This window comes from Lutra lutra, chromosome 7 (genome assembly GCF_902655055.1).
Source record: "Lutra lutra chromosome 7, mLutLut1.2, whole genome shotgun sequence".
In the NCBI taxonomy this organism is placed as follows: Eukaryota; Metazoa; Chordata; class Mammalia; order Carnivora; family Mustelidae; genus Lutra; species Lutra lutra.
The window spans coordinates 426,767-445,919 of record NC_062284.1 but is presented as its reverse complement, the minus strand read 5'-3'; the positions used below and the strand labels follow the sequence as shown (position 1 = coordinate 445,919).

At 53.9% G+C, this 19,153-nt stretch overlaps 1 protein-coding gene across 2 annotated transcripts; it reads left to right on the top strand.

Moving 5' to 3' along the window:
• Positions 1–4,862: 4,862 nt before the first annotated feature.
• IDH3A (isocitrate dehydrogenase (NAD(+)) 3 catalytic subunit alpha) lies at positions 4,863–19,011 on the top strand. Of its 2 annotated transcripts, XM_047735874.1 has the most exons (11): positions 4,863–4,958; positions 8,732–8,797; positions 10,800–10,883; positions 12,307–12,421; positions 13,566–13,753; positions 14,099–14,232; positions 14,902–15,004; positions 15,099–15,163; positions 16,423–16,507; positions 16,922–17,074; positions 18,362–19,011. In XM_047735874.1, exons 1-11 carry the CDS (start codon positions 4,932–4,934, stop codon positions 18,443–18,445), a joined length of 1,104 nt encoding a protein of 367 aa, XP_047591830.1. In that variant the 5' UTR covers positions 4,863–4,931; the 3' UTR covers positions 18,446–19,011. The 2 variants fall into 2 exon arrangements, with proteins under 2 accessions (XP_047591830.1, XP_047591831.1); XM_047735875.1 differs by lacking the exon at positions 4,863–4,958 and having other exon boundaries at positions 10,825–10,883.
• Positions 19,012–19,153: the final 142 nt, after the last annotated feature.

The following is a 19,153-nucleotide window of genomic DNA, read 5'->3' as shown; positions in this document are numbered from 1 at the left end:
TCTGGGGGAAGTCCCCGCGCCCTAGCAGCCCTTCTCCAAGCACGGTCCCTGGGACCTTCTTGGAGGGTCTGCGAGGTCCGCGGTGTTATCATCTCTGCTACAGAAAACATAAGTCGATGTTCCCACCCTCATCTTCTCACGGGTGCAGGGGGGGCTCTCCAGGACTCAGCTCTATGACAGCAGGTGCACAGATGCAGCTGGCAGGACAGTCCAGTGGTCTGCCAGCAGATTAAGCCACCATTTAAAGACTTCTGCAAACATGTGGAACGATGCCACTCTTCTCACTAAATGTTTATTGTCTTCGAAAATACTCTTTTTCATAAAAATACTTGAGCTAAGCTAACATATAGCTGGGTTCTTGTTATAGTTATTTAAAACACACTTGAAGGGGGCACCTGGGTGGCTCAGTGGGTTAAAGCCTCTGCCTTCAGCTCAGGTCATGATCTCAAGGTCCTGGGATGGAGTCCCGTGTCGGGCTCTCTGCTCGGTGGGGAGCCTGCTTCCCCCTCGCTCTGCCTGCCTTTCTGCCTATTTGTGATCTCTCTGTCTCTGTGAAATAAATTAAATTTTAATAAAATTTATTTAAAAAAAAACACACTTGAGGGATGCCTGGGTGGCTCAGTGGCTGGCTCTGTCTGTCAAATAAATAAATAAAATCTTAAAACACACACACACACACACGAATACAGCCGTAGGGGTCATTTGCTATTTTAACTTAGGTTAAATATTAATAATCTGTATTAACAGAGTTCGGGGCCTCAAATTTTAAGAGTGAGAAGTAGTGTTGAGGCCAAAATGTCTGGACACCATGGCTCTGGGGTTCAGCATGTTTTCTCCATTTGGACCAGACAGGAGAGTTTCAGCTCTGCAGGATCTGCAGTCCAGGGCTATGCCCCGTCTCCTCGCTGTGGCTCTGACTGCTGTCATACCGGGCGCGTGGGTGGGCTGTGTTCCAGCTACACGTTACTTATCAGCACTGCAATCTGAATTTTACGTAATTGAAGTCCCTCAAAGCATTATCTTTTAATTTTTATGAGACACTTATAAAAGTGTAAATGTCAAAACAATTCTTAGCTGTCCAAAAGGAGGCACTGGGCCAAAGCTTGCCTGTAGGAGGTGATTTTCTGTAGTTATGGGTTCAAACCCATACCACACACATACATCACATTATTTAAACGGAAATATTTATTTATTTATTATTTTTAAAGATTTTATTTATTTGACAGAGATCACAAATAGGCAGAGAGGCAGGCAGAGAGAGAGAGGGAAGCAGGCTCCCCACTGAGTGGAGAGCCTGATGCGGGGCTTGATCCCAGGACCCTGAGATCATGACCTGAGCCGAAGGCAGAGGCTTAACCCACTGAGCCACCCAGGAGCCCCTTTCTCAACTGTCTTAATGCCTTGCTAGAGGGGAAAGCGACCTTAATTTGACAATGGCAAGGCGTCCGGTATCTTGTAGGTCCTCTTTTGAAACCTCACTTTTCCTTACCTCCCCCAACCCCTTCAGCCAGCCCTTACCATCCCTCACAACCCCGGGGCTGTAGCTCTTCCTGCCCGTGGGTCCTACCCTTGCTTTAATAAACCACCATTATGTACCAAAGATGTCTCAAGAATTCTTTCTTGTGGGCACCTGGGTGGCTCAGTGGTTAAGCCTCTGCCTTCAGCTCAGGTCATGATCCCGGGGTCCTGGGATCGAGCCCCGCATCGGGCTCTCTGCTCTGCAGGGAGCCTGCTTCCTCCTCTCTCTCTCTGCCTGCCTCTCTGCCCACTTGTGATCTCTCTCTGTCAAATAAATAAAATCTTAAAAAAAAAAAAAGAATTCTTTCTTGCCATTGGCTTTGAATCCTAATGTCCTCTCTCCTACATTAGATAAATGTTAAATTCTGATACATTTTTTTCTGACCATAAATAATTACCAAGATACCAAAAAAGTTTCCATAACAATCACTTTTGAGGGCTGTGTGGTGTCCCATTCAATTCCTTTGCTGTAATTACATGACCACTTCCTGTTAATCATCTAGACTGCTTTTCTTTCAATTAATAAAATTACAGACAATCCTATAATGAGTGTCTTTGTGCTGATGGATTTGTCTTTGTGGGTTTTCTCAAGGGATTCTCAGGAATGGATCTATGCAGGAGATGAGGGTAAGAACACAGAAGCTGGAGACACAGTGGCTACAATGTTTTCCAGAAAGGGCCTGGCGGAGGTATCAATGGGAGGCAGCCAGCTGGAACCACCATCCATTACATAGTAGAGGGTATTAGCATGTTCATACTTCCTAACAAAGGAGGTAAAAAGATTTCTAACTTTTAAATTTTTGCATGTACTCGATTATGGCTAAGGGTAGACATTTTATTTTGTTTTCTTAAGCAGGCCCCCTACCCAGAGTGGAGCCCAATGCAGGCCTGAGCTTACCACCCTGATATCAAGACATGAACTGAGATCAAGAGTTGGATGTTTGGGGCGCCTGGGTGGCTCAGTGGGTTGAGCCGCTGCCTTCGGCTCAGGTCATGATCTCAGGGTCCCGGGATCGAGCCCCACATTGGGCTCTCTGCTCAGCAGGGAGACTGCTTCTCCCTCTCTCTCTGCCCACTTGAGATCTATCAAATAAATAAATAAAATTAAAAAAAAAAAAAAGAGTTGGACGTTTAACTGACTGGAGTCCCCAGGAGCCCCTACATTAAATATTTTAAGGACTTTGTTTGTTTGTTTTTTTGGCTGTGAACTGATCATTCACATGGGTCCCTTGCCCATTTATTTACTAAAGTTCTAATGTTTAGGAAACCCTATTGAAATAAATTTGTGCTCCCTTTATAAAAAGTAAAAAGAAGCCCTTGGTATGTGAATAAATAGAACATATTTTGCTGATTTATTAAAGGTTGCTGTCTCGATTAAAAACATTGTCTTGGATTGGTGGCGCTGTAATCCCAAGGGCACACCTTCTAGATCCTTCTCTTGAGGGGCAAATAGACACTGCTGATGGCACGTCCGGATGCTACAAAGTGTAAGGACAGGACACAGGGGCTTGTCCAGAGGAGAGTGACGTGCATGTTGGAGGCGCTCCAGAATGGCTGAGGGGTTCTGGATCCTGTGGCCTGGTCCAGAGAGCGGCTCCCAGCTGGGCTTGAGGCAGCGGTTGTCTCCTCGATGTCCCTCCAGCTGCTCAGGAGGCAGGGAGCACCTCGTTGTGGGAATTGGCTGGGAAACCTCCAAGGTCCATTTCAGTCCAAGCACCCGAGCTTCTGAGAATTTGATGCTTTCCTGCCTCCAAGGCTTTGCTGGCACCGGTCCCTTCTCCTGGCCCCATCTCAGGCTGCTGACATCTCAGCTCTGCAAGGACCACTTTAAGTTCCATCTTCACAGTGGGATCTTCCCCTACCAACCCCACCCTGTTCAAAACCCTTCAAGCACCTGTCCCTGTCTCAGTGTCTGGGTGTCTCCCAGTGACTCGGCGCCCGGGGGGGGCGGGGCTCATTTCTCGTTCTCACAGTGCACCTGACCAGACTCCTCTTGGGAGGCCGTGTTGAACCGATGACCCCTCAGGAATTATGTTACCCAGTGTAACACGGCATCACTGCAGCCCGCTGTACCTCAGTTTCCTTGTGGGGCTGATGTGGGGATTCAACAGAGACTGGAGCAAGTCCCTTGGTCTTTTATAGTAACTGAGGAGAAAATGTGCTGATTCTGTTCCCAAAGCAAAGGCTGCTGGAGGGAGATCTTCTCAAACATACACAGCAGAAAAGAATGGGATAAGGCTCCCCAGGGGCGGTGGGAATCCAGGGCTACGGAGCTCTGAGTAGGGAGAGGGACAGGTGGGCAGGTGGTGGGGGTTTCCTCAAGGAACCAACGTCCCAGCTGTCTCAACAGGTGGGAAGGGGACGAAAGGGCCGCCAGGCAGCGGCAACAGCACGAGCGTGGGACCAGTCAAGCACAGGAAGCATCTGGGGGCTGGCCAGCAGGCCTGCTTGGCGGGCACTCCGGGACTGTGCGGCGGGAAGGAGGGGCGGGAATTCGGCTGAAAATAGACACTGTGAGAGGCGAGCGAGGGAGAGCCGGGAGCTGGCAAGCCAGGCTGGTCCAGCGAGAGGGGAGGAGGGCTGGCCGGGGCAGGGCAGGCCTGGAGGCGACGGAGGGAGAGAGTCTGCGGACCCTTCAGGGCCGGATCGCCAGGTCCCAAGACCGCCAGAGCCAGGGGGAGGCTGGCGAGGTCCCCCGGCCCTGCCCAGGCCGCAGGCGTAGCTGTGGTTGATTGTTTTATCTCACGGAGGCCCTGGGCGTCATCTCTCACCTAAGCACCACCTTGCAGGGCGGGCGGGGGCGTTCCTAGTGTGAGTCGCCGCGGCGCCCCGGGTCCCCGGGACGAGGCTCCCCGGCCAGCCCCGTCCCCCGGGAGGAGGCCTCCCTGGCCAGCCCCCCGCTCCGGGACTAGGTGCCCCAGCGCGTCCCCGCACCGCCTGCAGCCTCACCCGCGCGGCCGTGACGCCCGACGCCGGGGTCCGCGGGCCCGCGCCGGACAGGACCCAGCGCTCACGGCAGGCCGCCGGACTCCCGCAACCACTCGTCGGTGACACTGTCACACAACAAGAAGCGTCTGTGACGGTGCGAGCCGTCCCCAGTACCCGCACGAAGTTGCAAACTGCGGTGAGCAGCCGCGTCTCGCCTGGCCCGGCGCAGCGGCTGCCCCCGGGAGGAGGGGGCGGGCCTTCCCGATGCTTCCGGGTCGCGTCTTTCTACGTTACTGCGAGGGGAGGCAGGCGATTGGTCAACAGAGACGGCGCCCGTCCAGGGCCGGACCAGACAGGGGCGGGACCGAGACTCGGGGGAGGGGCCTGAGTGGGGGCGTGGCCCCCGCAGGGGGCGGGGCTCCAGCCCGGACTGCGCGACTGCGCAGTGCTGCCGCTGCTGTTGTCGCGGCGCCAGGAGGGACGCGATGGCGGGCCCCGCGTGGATCTCCAAGGTGAGAGTCCGGCGGGCGGGTGAGCGGCGCGCGGGCTGCGCGGGCAGAGCGGCGGCGGCGCTGTGCGCGGGCCTCGACGGGCGCGGACGGTGCGGGCGGCCGTGCTCCCGGACAGGCGCGCCGGAGGCGGGCCAAGGTCAGGGCCCGGCCAGCGTATGCCGGCAAGCGCCGCGCGGCGGCCGGGGTGGGGGTGGCCCGGGTGGCCCGGGGGTCCGAGCGCGGCCGGCGGGGGGATGGTGTCCCGGGCGCAGGCCGCGCCGCTCGCCGGGACACCCGGGCCCGCCACACACGGCGCGGCCCTCCCCCACCCCCCCACCCCCGGCCCCGGGACATCCTACCCCGGGCCCCCGCCCTGTCCCTGCGGAGAGCCCCGCGACCTCGAGGAGACTTGTCGCTGCCCTTGACAGCTCGGGGCAAGGGCCGAACCCGGAAGGGGCGTCAGGGCCCCCCGCGGTTCCTGGGCTCGTTTCTGCAGACGCCGCCGCTCAAGGTCATGCGGGGAGTCGGGGTCGGAACTGGGGGCGGCCCCGGGCGTCCCACTTCCTAGTTGTCGGTCCCATTCTCCCTATTCGTGGCCAAGGTCACCCACGTGACAGGCACAGGGAAGAGTAGGCCCTGGGTCTCCTGTTGCGCTTCAAGCATGGCCCCTGGAAATCTGCCGCAAGAAATGCCCCTTTTTTTTGGTAAAACTTAGTGCTATTTTTCTCCTTTGCTTTGAGCTTAAAGAGCATCCCAGGTCACTGTGATTTAGGGACCAGAGCTCTCCTCTGGAAGTCTGCACCCCCGTCCGACCTAGGTTTGCATCTGGGGCAGCCCTGCTTGTGGCTGTGTGACCTTGAGCGGCTGCTTTACATCTCTGAGCTCACTTGGCCCGTCTGTGGGGGGTTGTTTGAGCGCTGGCCGTGGTCCTGGGAGGGCAGGAGTTCACCAGAAGGCGCAGCCCCGAAGCTTCCCCAGCATTCGGCCTCCATCTTGCACTCCCCCGCCGGCGGCGTTCCTGGGCCTCAGGAAGCGGGGTCTGCTTTGCCAGCCTCTCCGGCCCGGCTTCGTGCGTGATGGTCACTGTTCTGCCCCATTTGCTCCTGAAGGTGAAGTGATTTCTGGTCACGGTCTCAGCAGAAATCAAACCTTTCGTCACGGAGGTCGCCCCCACTTACTGCCTCATCTTCGGTGGGTGCCTTGCGCTTGGGAGGTGGGCTCAGGCGGCTGCCGGTGATGATGTGCCGGTCAGCCTGCTTTGCCTGCGGCGCCTACTACAAGGAAAAACCACACCGCGGGGGTTCAGAAGCTGCTGGGCTGTGGGTTCCGATGAGGTTCTCCCCTGACGTGGTCGCCCGTCTGGCCCTTGGCCAGCATTGGACCTCTGTGGGGCCCGTTTCTCCGTTTAGGGGTTGGAGCGAGAAGGTGCTGCAGAGCCCCATGCCCCAGGATGCTGGGGATGCTGGCCTCATGCTTCCAGCAGAGCGGTTCCTCTCTTGGGGGTACCTTCAGGGTTTAATCTGAAAAAGTGGTCTGCAGCTTAATCTTTCCTAAAAAAAGCTTTATTTAGAGAAAATACTAGGTTTCTAAAGACCTTTCTGGTTCTGAAATGCCATAATTACAACGAGCAGGTTCCCCAGCAGCAAACATGTAGTGAGTGAGTACCAGCCATACATCCAACACTGTGTATATTTTTAAGTTGGATTGTGAAACTGTAAAGGGAACAAGGAGCTGTGGATTGAGACGGCCCAGCACCTGAAGTCAGCCCAGTTCACGCGCTGTGAGCCTGGCCCTAGTCTCCTTACCTGAAACAGGCCACTGATTCCTGCCTCTCCAGGTTTTACAGCGGTAGCATAACGTAATGTGTGTACAGATGCAGCGTGAAGTACAAGACAGTCTCTGCCTTAAAAAAAATCTCATTTTACTTACAGTTCTGGGTCATTTTAGTGACTTAGGTGTATACTGCCTTATTCCAAGATCACATGGGAGAGATGACAAACGTGGACCACCTGAGAGAAAATCGTCCCAAGTATTAAGATGTTTGCTGGGATGGGGACTTGTCAGATAAAAGAGATGGTCGAGGCTGGCCTGTGTCTCTCCAGAATGCATTCATTGAGCACCTCCTGTGAGCCCCGTGCTGTCGGCGGCACTGGAGGTCCGACAATGAAGACATAAAAATCTTTGTGCTTGTAGATTGGCATTTTAAATCACGGGTTGGTTAGGTCTTTTGTCACAGAACATGGGCCCGTTTTGTATGACTGTCTTCCCCCTCTTTCTCGCTGGGCTGGGCTGGGCTGGGCAGACGCGCGCGTCACATTTTATCGTGTTCCTGTCACCGAGTGCTGTTACACAGCCTCTCTTCCAGGGCCCCGTCTGTCCGTGGATGAATCATGTTCTGGGATTAAGATTTTTGCCACCGGTTTTGGCACAGAGTGTTCTTTTGGGTCCAGATGACTGTACATGCCAGGTTAGAGAACACCAGTTCTTCCTACCTGCTGGGCTCTTGCTCGGTGTCTCGTTAGTGGACGCCAGGCTGACTGCAAAGGGTTGGGCCTTACGAGAACCGTCCCCAGGAGGGTAGACCAAGCCAGGGTGTAACAAATGGCTTATGTATCTAGCGTGAAAAAAAGTTACCTTTATAACATGTAATGAATTTCAGTACCTGTGGTCTATGGACCCAGTTTCTTAATAGGACTTTGTACCAGTTTCCAATGACTTCAGTTATTAAAGTTCAAAGTAACCTTTTAAAATGTGTTTCTAGGGGCGCCTGGGTGGCTCAGTGGGTTAAGCCGCTGCCTTCGGCTCAGGTCATGATCTCAGAGTCCTGGGATCGAGCCCCGCATCGGGCTCTCTGCTCGGCGGGGAGCCTGCTTCCTCCTCTCTCTCTGCCTGCCTCTCTGCCTGCTTGTGATCTATCTCTGTCAAATAAATAAATAAAATCTTAAAAAAAAATAATAAAATGTGTTTCTAGTGTCTGGTAGCGTTGAGCAGAAGCCAATATACCAGTGGTAACATCTTGCACTAGTGGGGTTAGGGGGTCACTTTGCTTTTTTCTGTATCCTCTTTCCTGACAATTAATAATAACGATCACATTACTTGTATTACTAGAAAAATAAGTAAAATCTTCATTCGTATGACATAGGTGTCAAATGGTATTAAATAAACTTTATTATATTTTGTTTTTATAAAGTGTAATTACTAATACTCATGGGAGAAGAACAGGCACTTCCACTGGTTCCGTCAGTAGTTCCTTCCACCGAAGGAGCACTGGACTGGGAGTCGGGAGACTTGCAGTCTGGTCTCTGCAGCTGTAGGCAAATCCTGACCCTTGAGATAGCAATGCCTCCACCTGTGTAATGAGTGAGTTGGGCTCTGGAATTTTTAAGGATGCTTCCAGCTTAAAATTTGTGATAGTTTTCTTTGAATATGTCCCCCCTCCCCAAAATGACCCGGTAGTCAAGAATGTTGACCTAAAACCTTCCAGATCATCTGAGAAAATTTCTGTGTTTGAGTTCAAAGGGATAGTTTCATTTGACCCTCAGCATTTTTTGGCAACTTAAATTCATCAAGTGAAATGTAAAAGTACATAGTACTGAAATTTTCAAGGCAAAGGTAAGCCAAAAACTGAGGTTTTCAAATCTGAGATAGCTCGTCACATCGAGCTAATATAGAAGTTCCTGAATTACGTGTGCAGACTTGCCGCGTCCTCAGCCATCAGAAACAGCCTCATCTCTACTCCTCACTGTACGTGGTTTACTTCTGTGCGTGACATTTCTTTGTTGGTATTGATGTAGGTCTCTCTGCTGCTGGGGACGCTCCGCCGCAACCAAAAACAGTTGACCAGAGGTCTTGCTGGTGGTGTGAGTATAATTATATCTTTTATTTTTTCCTTTTAGAAGTTTCTCAAGAAGGATGCTCTAACACATTTATGATACAGTTTTTTGTTGCCATTTACTTAAAATTCGGGAAAACCGTGTCCCACTTAGACTGGATATTTAGATTCTTGGCTGACATGCATAAATTCGTCGGATCACTTGCACTTTTAAGAATTTCCTCACAGCTGGCTCTGTTAAGCCTGTCACATTGATGTCTTAAAGGAGCCTGGTTAAAAATAGAAATCACCCTTGAGCCTGTCACCTCCCTTCGCAATCTCACTTTGGTAAGACGGTTTTTTTTGAAACTAGTACAAGTTGAGAGAAAATTGTTGAGAAGCTTCAAAGCCTGCTTTGCATTTTTATTTTGTGAGCTTCCCTAAAAACCGTAGAGGGACCGCTGTTAGGAGGCCCCGACTTGTCTGAGCCTCTCACAGTCTTTGTAGACATGTTAGTGGATCTCCCATTTCTCATTAAATCTGCTGCCTTTAGAACCCCCAGCCTGGAATTCTGTGCTTCAAGAGCTGACACCACACTGTTAGCGCGTTCTAAGACTGTGGGTCAGCGACTTCCTGCGGGTTTTGTTTACCCCCTTCTTACAGAATCAGATTGGATTCCATAATTCTCTGCTCCCGTACAGCGTCTTACTCTGGGAGGGGTTTGTAAGACCTTCGAACCTCTTTTCTTCCATTGACTTTCTGGACTGTGGAAGAAAAGTGGATTCTTCTGGTGGCCTGATGACGTTTGTTTTACGTGGTGGGAGAACAGGAAGAAGAAGCCAAAGGGTTCTTTGGGCTCCTGCTTATGCAAAAGACGCAGAACGAGGCTTGCATTTCAAGCGTCAGGCTGGCCGCGCTAGCGTTTCAGAGGCGCTCAGAGCTGACCGCACGAACTGCGCTCTCTGCTGTGATTTAAGCTGTCCGTTTCGTAAAGATATTTGCCTGGTGGGATGGGGTTATATTTGAAAGAAATAAGAAGAGGAACTAAATTTTTAAAAGATGTCTTCGGTAATAACAGAGAAATTCAGAAATAGTCCACCTGCTCAGTGAGTATCAGCGGAAGGCAAACGACCAGTGACCCTTGAGTCTGTGGTCTAGAACAGTGTAGCGCAGGCAGCTACTCAGGAAAAGACCAGGGACTGCAGTCTGGGCCAGAGTTCCCGCTGAGAGCAAGTCCCCGTGAGACCTGTTATCTCCGAATGGGGAGAGGCTGTGTGAATATGGTCTTACCTCACTGAGGTCCCGTCGTCACGTCCCTTTATACATTTTTATTTCTACGTTTGAAATGCCAGCTTGATTGTTTGAGTCTTTGTCCTAAAGCTCTGGTGTTGCGTTATAAACAACACCCTTGTCATTCTGTGGCTAACTCAGACTCTCAGGTGTGACCATACTTGCTGCTCTTGTAGGCCCCACAGAAACTCCGCCGGGCTCCCTAGGTGACACTTGTCACTGAGGCGCTGGTGTCACAGAGGGACTCAGGAAAGTGGGGACCCCCTTGTGATTGGAAGTCCGATGTTCTCTGAGTTCTAGAACAGACCGCAGCAGTCCTCTGGGAACATGTTTGAAAGTGTTTTTAAGCCTGAGCAGCTGGGGGAGGACAGACCTCCCCAGAGTCCCCGAGGCAGAGGATCAGTCGCCTGCATGGGAAGCCCTCCGGGTTCCAGTGACGGAGCACGGTGGGGACTCTGTTCTCCTCGGTTGCCCAGGCGTGAATTAATTGGCCTCTTTGTAGCTTGTCTGAAAAGAATATCATTTGGGAAGTCTGCTTAGTAGTTGGTTTTGTGTTATCTGAAGAGCATCACGTAAGCCTTATGAAGGCCTCGGAACTCAGGTGGAGAGTAGAGTCTCTTCTCTTGAGGGACGTCTCTCTTCCTGAAGGCCTTCCGGTCTTCCCGAGCAGCCCCCCGGGAGCTGGATTTCTCTGAGTGATGTTCTTTCCGGACCTTCCAGCGTTAACCCTGACTGTCCTCTTTGGTGATTCTCACGCTCAGGTTCAGACAGTCACTCTAATTCCAGGCGACGGCATCGGCCCCGAGATTTCAGCTGCCGTGATGAAGATTTTTGATGCCGCCAAAGTAAGTGCCGGGAAAATGCCCGCGGTGATCATTTCTAGAGAACTTTCCTTGGGCAGTTGGAGTGTGTGAGCTCTTGGGATAACTTGTGGGAGGTGGGGCGGTGTCGCCCGTTGCCGAGACCCTGGCTCAGAGTGGCTCGCTGCAGCTGCGGGGACAGGAGCGTGGGCTGGCTTCGTCGTGCGCAGTCGCGCGAGTCGTGCCGCTGGGCCGTGGGCTCAGCCCTGCCAGTCCCCCGTCCGCCCTGTCCCTGCCTTCCTGCCAACCCGACTGGAGCTGCTGTTTCAAAAAACCGCTAGGAGATTTTGAAAGATGAAACCACATTCCCGCTGTGGGGTCACCCCGAAGCGTGGGAACGATTATCGTGGCGGCCCAGCCTTCCGCGCAGGGCTCACTTCGCAGCGTGTCTCCGTGAGCAACAGCCCCGCGGAGGGGCAGGTGGTGCGGAGAGCCGGGGGGCTGCTCCCCCGCTGAGCGCCCTGTGGAGAAGGACCCCCCCACACCAGGGGCATCTCCTGTGCCGGCTGCCGGGGCGCATCCGGGGAAGGAGGGGACCCTGATGGGCACCTGTGTGCATTATGGACCATATCTGGGGTTTCCCCACAGCTGTACGTGGTGTAGCCGACATGCCACACGCTTGCTGGTTTGCAACGTGAGGTCCAAGTCCGTGGTATTCAGTCCATGCTCTGAGCTGTGCAGCCGGCACTACGGTCTAGTTTTAGACTGTTCTCACCCCCCAAACAGAAATCTTAACCCTCCTTAGCACTGGCTGCCCGTCCCCCAGCCCTCCCAGCCCGCCCCTCCCTCCGCCGGCCCCAGGTCACCACTTGGCTACTTTCTGTCCATACACTGGCCTCTTCTGGACACTTCTTTTTTTTTAAAGATTTTTATTTATTTGACAGACAGATCACAAGTAGGCAGAGAGGCAGGCAGAGAGAGAGAGGAGGAGGAGGCAGGCTCCCTGCTGAGCAGAGAGCCCGATGTGAGGCTTAATCCCAGGACCCTGGGATCATGACCTGAGCCGAAGGCAGAGGCTTTAACCACTGAGCCACCCAGGCGCCCCTTCTGGACACTTATGCATAGTTTTCTACTGTGTGGTCTTCGATGATTGGATGATTTCTACTTCACGCCCGTGTCGTAGGCGGCCGTGTATCACCTCTCGCCGCGATGCTCTGACTCTAGCCGCGGTAGGAGTTGCGAGAAAAATAAGGGGGCAGGTAGCAGCTTGGTGCAGACTGGACGGGCTGGCGCGCAGAGGCCCTCCGGTCACAGTAGGGAATGACATCTCTTCTCGCGTGCCAGGAACTTTCTGGACCTTTATTGTGCGTTTTCACCAGTCCCCCTGACGTGGAAGACGGGTCCTCGGAGTGGGTGCCGGTCACCCCCGAGGCCTGCAGCTCACTGTGCTCTGTGTCGCCGCATCTAGGCGCCCATTCAGTGGGAGGAGCGGAATGTCACGGCCATCCAAGGACCCGGAGGAAAGTGGATGATCCCTCCCGAAGCCAAAGAGTCCATGGATAAGAACAAGATGGGCTTGAAAGGTAGTGGCCGTGCGGGCTCGGGCACGTCTCTGCGCCACGTGCTGTGCTCTCGCAGGGCTGCGCCGTCGGAGCGAGGGCTGACCGCGCTGCTGTGCGACCGTCCCTGTGGGGCAGCCTCTGCTTTCTCCGGCGAGTCTGTACTGGCGTGCGGCTGACGTACGCACGTGGTTGTGGGTGCGCAGCGCGGAGGGTCACCTTCCTGCCCTCCCGCCGGCCTGCACGAAGCCGCCTGGTCACGGCGAGGTGGTTTCTCACCTGGGCGTGTTTTCCCCCAGTGAGAACAGTACAGGCTTGCCAGCCAGTGTCAGACAGAAGTGTGTGTTTTGGCTCACCCAGATTTACCTTTGCACAGTTTCCACGTTTTTATTATTATTTTAATTAATACGTGCTTCAGGTCATGATTGAAAACACAAGCACATGCCTGGGTCCCGTGGAGCACAGGCTGCGGGTGCAGACACGTGCGAGTCCAAATGCCCTCTCCGCCCCTCAGCGCCGGGGGCTCTGTGGGTTTCTTACTTTTGCTTTTGTTGTTTTCCCTTCACTTTTAGTTTATTTATTTTTTTTTAGTTTTCAATATATTTATTTTTTTGACAGAGAGAGCACAAGCAGGGGGAGGGAAGCAGGCTCCCTGCTGAGCAGAGAGCCCGATGCGGGGCTCAATCCCAAGACCCTGAGATCATGACCTGAGCCGAAGGCAGAGGCTTAACCCACTGAGCCACCCAGGCGCCCCTTCCCCTAAATGATAGCGGGAATGTTGTCACCTTGTAGGTGGTGGGGAGGGTCAGATATTGCCACGCCCAGTCCTCCCCCGGGAGGTGTGTGGTGTTTTTGAGTGCAGTAATGTTCCAGAAGGCTTCCAGGCAACTCTTCCTCCTTTGTTTGAGTCAGGGAGCGGTTACAGTCAGAGACAGGCCTTCTGCAGTAGCCCGGGTGGGTTAGTGGGTGGCCTGGGTGTGCCCGCCAGAAGCACGCCCGGTGCACGTGTCACCCGGCGCTTCTCATCCTGACTATGCCCCAGTGGGAAAGTGAAGCAAGGGAAAACTGGAACTTCAAGTCAACGTTCTGTACTTGTGTCCATAAAGAAGAAGAAAAGGCAGCCCCAGAACGTACCCCGTTGTCATCTGGGTGTCCTTCTTTATCACAGGACCTTTAAAGACCCCAATAGCAGCTGGTCACCCATCTATGAATTTATTGCTGCGGAAAACGTTCGACCTTTATGCGAACGTCCGTCCGTGTGTCTCGATCGAGGGCTATAAGACCCCTTACACCGATGTGAACATCGTCACCATCCGGGAGAACACGGAAGGCGAGTACAGCGGCATCGAGCATGTGGTACGTTCGTCTCACGCACTTTCTCACTCGCGTCGCCTTCTGTTCACTTGGGACTGTCACTCGGGTTCCCGGGTGTCGGGAGCCCCTTGCAGGGACAGCTCACCATGACCCCTGTGAGCTGGGGGCTCAGACCCCGGCCTGGGGCGGGCGTCTGCTGGGAGTCCCGATTCCCCTCACGGGTGTGTTCTGGGGCAGGTGGCCTCTGCACCTCAGTTGTCCCCATCCGTTCCGTGGGCCCCGTGACACCTGCCTCCCGGGGCCGGGGCTGCTGTGAGCCCCGCGTGTCCCCCGTCGTGGGGCGCCCAGCGCCAGCCGCGCAGTGAGGCCGGACCCGCTCCCCCTCAGATCGTGGACGGGGTTGTGCAGAGTATCAAACTCATTACCGAGGAGGCCAGCAGGCGCATCGCGGAGTTTGCCTTTGAGTACGCCCGCAGCAACCACCGGAGCAACGTCACGGCCGTGCACAAAGCCAACATCATGTGAGTCCCTGCTGGCCGGGGCCGCTTGCCGTCGGGGGCTCAGCGACTGGCGCCCTTCCTTCTCCCCAGCCAGTGGGCCGGGCAGCTCTGTCTGTGAGCGGACTGGGGGGAGGAGGGACTGGGCATCATTGGAGCAAGACACTGGAGACCGCATCCCCAGCTGGTATGGCCGCCTAGCCGAGGCCACACAGGTTGAAGAGCAGGCGTGTGTGCCATCCCGAGTGGGCTGGGGCTGTCCAGCCAGCGCCGTCTGATGGGTCCTCGGTGGTCACCCTCTGCTCGCCCCAGGCGGCTGAAGGCAGCTCTGGACGGGCGCAGACATGGTTCCCTGACCCGCCAGAGGGCTGGAGTGTGTCCAGTGGTACAGCCATTTAAAAGAGTCAGTCTTAATGCTTATATTTCTTCATTTTTGCTGGACAGAACTATTAAAAATAATAGTTTTTATTATGATCAGACTATTTTACATTTTTATGCCCTTTTGTACTTCCAGAAAAATCCCCATTTTCAGTTTGCTTTTTATTAACTGCCTAAAAAATAATTTTACTATGATTGAAATCAGATGTCTGGGCTTCTGGTACTAACATTTCTTGAACTTAACTTTGCTCTCTGACCTGACCCTTTTCTTTCTGCAAACCTTTCTTTCAACCATTTTTATTTGATTAAATACAGGCGAATGTCAGATGGGCTTTTTCTGCAAAAATGCAGGGAAGTTGCTGAAAACTGTAAAGATATTAAGTTTAATGAGATGTACCTTGATACAGTGTGTCTGAATGTAAGTATAAGTGCTTGCTCGCCTGCCTTCTGTGACTGTCGTGGGCGCAGCAGCCCAGCTGCTGGTCGCTGAACACGCTGTGCGTCCCTCACAGATGGTCCAGGACCCGTCGCAGTTCGACGTTCTCGTTATGCCGAATCTGTACGGAGACATCCTCAGGTGAGCCCAGCTCTGCGTCGTCGTGCCTGTAGTTCATTTGTGCGTGCCCTGAAGTGCATGCGGCTTAAGGAGTTCATTCAAGGGGCGCCTGGGTGGCTCAGTGGGTTAAAGCCTCTGCCTTCGGCTCAGGTCATGATCCCGGGGTCCTGGGATCGAGCCCCGCGTCGGGCTTTCTCCTCAGCGGGGAGCCTGCTTCCTCCTCTCTCTCTCTCTGCCTGCCTCTCTGCCTGCTTGTGATCTCTGTCTGTCAAATAAATAAATAAAATCTTTAAAAAAAAAAAAAAAAAAAAAAAAAAAAAAAAAAAAAAAAAAAAAAAGGAGTTCATTCAAATACAAAAAGTACAGCGTGTGTCTGATGAGTTGTGTCGTGGCGCGTTGTGGGGATGTCAGTGATCACGTGTTGGATGGCTGATTCGTTTAATTTGCCACATTGGCTCTGGGCTGTGCTTTGATGATCCGCCCCTCTTCCCCGTCTGAGAGGTTTTGTTGGTTGGTCGGTTGGTTGCTGTGTGTCTAGCCAGGAGGCAGTCCTTTTCACAAAATTGTTGTGACATCATTTCAGACTTACAGAAAAGTAACAAGATGGACAAGGAACTCGTGTGTCCCCTGTCCCCCCAGCGCACCCCTGCTAACGTCACTTCTCCCTCTCGAGCTCAGCCTGCCTTCCCCCTCCTGGTGGGCCCCTCCCCTACACGCGCAGAGGTGGCTGTTACCGCTCCGTCTGTTAGTCGGCATTCTGCCGCGACGGTCTGCTTCCCTTCTCTCATAGTTACTTGTGTCCTTCTGTCCGTTTGACTCACGGGTATAACCGTCACAACCATTATCTGTATTAGTCAGTGCATGTCCCTTTGAGCTGTCGTGTCTTCTGGACACAGCCCACCATCTGCTTTCTGGAACAGTCAGCTGCCTCCGGCCCATCCTGGTTTTCTACCTGTGGTCCCAGATCAGCTGTTTCTCCAAGGAGCTCTGGTTCCCTTTGGCAGAGAATGGAGTCTGGGGCACCTGGGGGGTGCAGTGGGTTGAGTGTCTGCCTTCAGCTCAGGTCATGATCTCAGGGTCATGGGATCGAGTCCCACGTCGGGACTCAGTGGGAAGCCTGCTTCTCCCTCTGCCTCTTCTGCTCCCCCTGCTTGTGCTCTCTCTCTCTCTCTCTGTCAAATAAATAAATAAAATCCTTAAAAAATATTAGATAAAATCCAGAGTCTGGGCGAGGTGTGTAATTTTTCAGAACACCCTTTGAAATGTTTTTCTGTCCCCAGTGACCTGTGTGCAGGACTGATTGGAGGTCTTGGTGTGACACCAAGTGGCAACATTGGAGCCAATGGGGTTGCGATCTTCGAGTCGGTAAGGACCCGGGTGACACGGGAAAAGCAGCGTTCACTTAGGAATGGCCCGAGGGTCCGGGACGGGTTATCTGCACAAATACGGTTCAAGTGTTGAGTTTTCCCAGGAGTCATAAGAAAACAGTGCTTTCGTTGGGTTGTTTGTATAAGCATGGTTCATTCATTCATCTCCCCCTTCTTTGTTTTGTGTCCTTGTTACTATGTGTCCTTCCTCGGTTATAGCACCTGGGTTGGAAGTTGGAGAGGGTCGTCAGTCTGCATTGTTGCACTTTACCCATTATTCTGGCTCTTGATTTTTCTGAGGCTTTCTGTCCTGGCCCCGTGGCTGATAAGGGACGTGATGGGGCGCAGCCCCACGTGACTGGGAGGGGACTGTTGCTGTCCCCCTGACCGTGTTTGCATTTCTCGCCGGTAGGTTCACGGCACTGCCCCAGACATCGCGGGCAAGGACATGGCCAACCCCACAGCCCTCCTGCTCAGTGCCGTCATGATGCTGCGGCACATGGGCCTTTTCGACCACGCGGCGAGGGTGGAGGCCGCGTGCTTTGCCACGATTAAGGACGGGAAGGTACGGGTTGCCCTTTTGTGCACGCTGGGTCCGGGTGGAGGAAGCAGGTATCGGTACCTGAGCACACGCGGTGTGTGCTCTGGGGAGAGGAGCTGCGGGTTTCTCCAGGGAGGCCTGGGAAGCACTGGCACAGAGACACCCGTGTGCTGCGGGAGGAGCCATGGTTCGGGGCCTGGAGCCTGCGAGGCCTCGATGTCCTGTCTTGGGCGCACGATCTGGGCCAGGTCCCTGCCCCTTCCCCCGCAAACCCGGGTGATGCTCCTGATAAGGTCTGCGTGGTCTTCCACAGCCAGGGGAGTGGAGGTCCCGGCCGTGGGGGCGGGGGGGGTCGAGCGGTTTGTGCAAATCGGGCATGTAGAGACGGAGCATTCCATGTGAGTTGTGAGAGTAAGACAGCTTTCGTAAAAGCAGCCATCGTGGCTATCAGGACTGTGTGACTGTGTGTTCCCCACACACGGCGTCTCCGTCTGGCTCCACCCCTTTGGGAGGTCTGGGATGGGAGCATCCCTCTCCCCCGGTGAGGGAACCTGCCTTGTCCAAGGTCCCACCGCTGCTCCAGGGCGGCCAGGCTGGCGCGCAGTCAGGCTGGAGCCCGGCCTGGTGGTTCTGCGCATGGGCAGGGAGGAGGCTGGGCCTCGAAGGCACAGGCTCTGTTCCGAGTGGCCATACCAGCCCTGCAGGGTTCCACAGTGGCCCTTGGAGCTGTGTGGGAGGCGGTGGGACGTGGCCGGATGGGAGAACTAAGTGTCTCGGTCCCTTTGTGAGCGAAGGGAGGACAGGCTGGTGGACGACTGGGCTGCAGGGGGGATTCCCTCCTCAGAGGAGAGTCAGGGAGCCAGCAGTCTGGAGTGCCCGGCGGGCTGTCTCCGCGGACTGGGAGCCGCCCAGTCTCTGGCTCATGAGTCAGACACCGCGGTATTCACGCTGTCCCTTCAGTTCGTTTCTCAGCTTCCCCAAACGGGTCAACTCTGTTTTTTAAACTTTGAAACTTCCCCAAGGGATTTGTGCTTTGTTTAAAGGTCCACCATCCACTGTTTTCTTAGGGTCTGCTGTACTGACAGGCACAGTTCTGGAGAGCCTCCCTCCTCCCCTGTTGCGAGTGTGTCCTGGCCTCGCCAGGTGTTCCGTGTGCGCGAACGGGGCCCGTCAGCCCGGGTGGGGGCCTTGCTCTCTGCGGGGACGGCCGGACCAGCTCGGCCGGCGTCTCCCCCGGGGCGCTCCGGGAAGCCGGCCTGGCTTTGCTCTAGTGCGTGGCTGCCTTTTATCTTCATTCTTTTCTTCTCCCAGAGCTTGACAAAAGATTTAGGAGGCAACGCAAAGTGCTCCGACTTCACGGACGAGATCTGTCGTCGAGTACGAGATCTGGATTGAGGCCCCGCGAGCGGTGTCTGTGGCCGTCAGTCTCACCGGCCACGCAGGTCCCGCCCGTCGTGCCCATGTTCGCTCCGCTTCTTTCCTGATGGGCCCCTTAGATGTTGCCTTTTCTGAACAAAGTCTGTGCAGAGGCTGCTGGTGACGCCCCCAGGCCTGCTCTCCGAGGACTTCCCCAAGTGCTTGTTTTATTTATTCGGTGTCTATCTGGTATATGTTTTTTGTAAATTCTGAGTGGACTGTATCGTTTGCCATGTTAATCATTTTACATTTCGGTTAAAACGGTTTTTCCTCAACTGTAAATACGATACAGAATTAATAAGAGAAAACAACTTTTTAAAGAAAATCTGTTTTCCTTGGTTTATGAAGAATGTAATAGAAACAAAATAGATTATCGACATGTTAGTAAAGGTGATATTCTTATAAAGCTACATGGGCATGGGAGAGGTCTCCTGGAAAGTTCAGGTCAAAACCAGTGGACACGGCATATTTCTTAGCGATGTGGGGAGTAGACAGGTGCCTCCTTCAACGTGAACTACTGACATGAATAAAGACTTTAAGAACTACGTAATGGGCGATGTAATTTTTGTTAATAACGTTTGTGGGTTCGGTTACTTTGTTACTGGAGACGCACCCTTCTCGGGGAGAGCTTTAGCAGAGTGGAGGGGCGGCCGCAGGACCCTACAGCACATGTCCCTCTGCCCGTAG

Excerpts from the sequence above, each read along its gene's own strand:
- IDH3A (XM_047735874.1), top strand. The coding sequence starts at position 4,932 with ATGGCGGGCCCCGCGTGGATCTCCAAG. Across the intron at positions 12,422-13,565 it reads GAACAAGATGGGCTTGAAAG|GACCTTTAAAGACCCCAATA; the intron begins GTAGTGGCCGTG and ends TCTTTATCACAG. Across the intron at positions 16,508-16,921 it reads GGGTTGCGATCTTCGAGTCG|GTTCACGGCACTGCCCCAGA; the intron begins GTAAGGACCCGG and ends TCTCGCCGGTAG.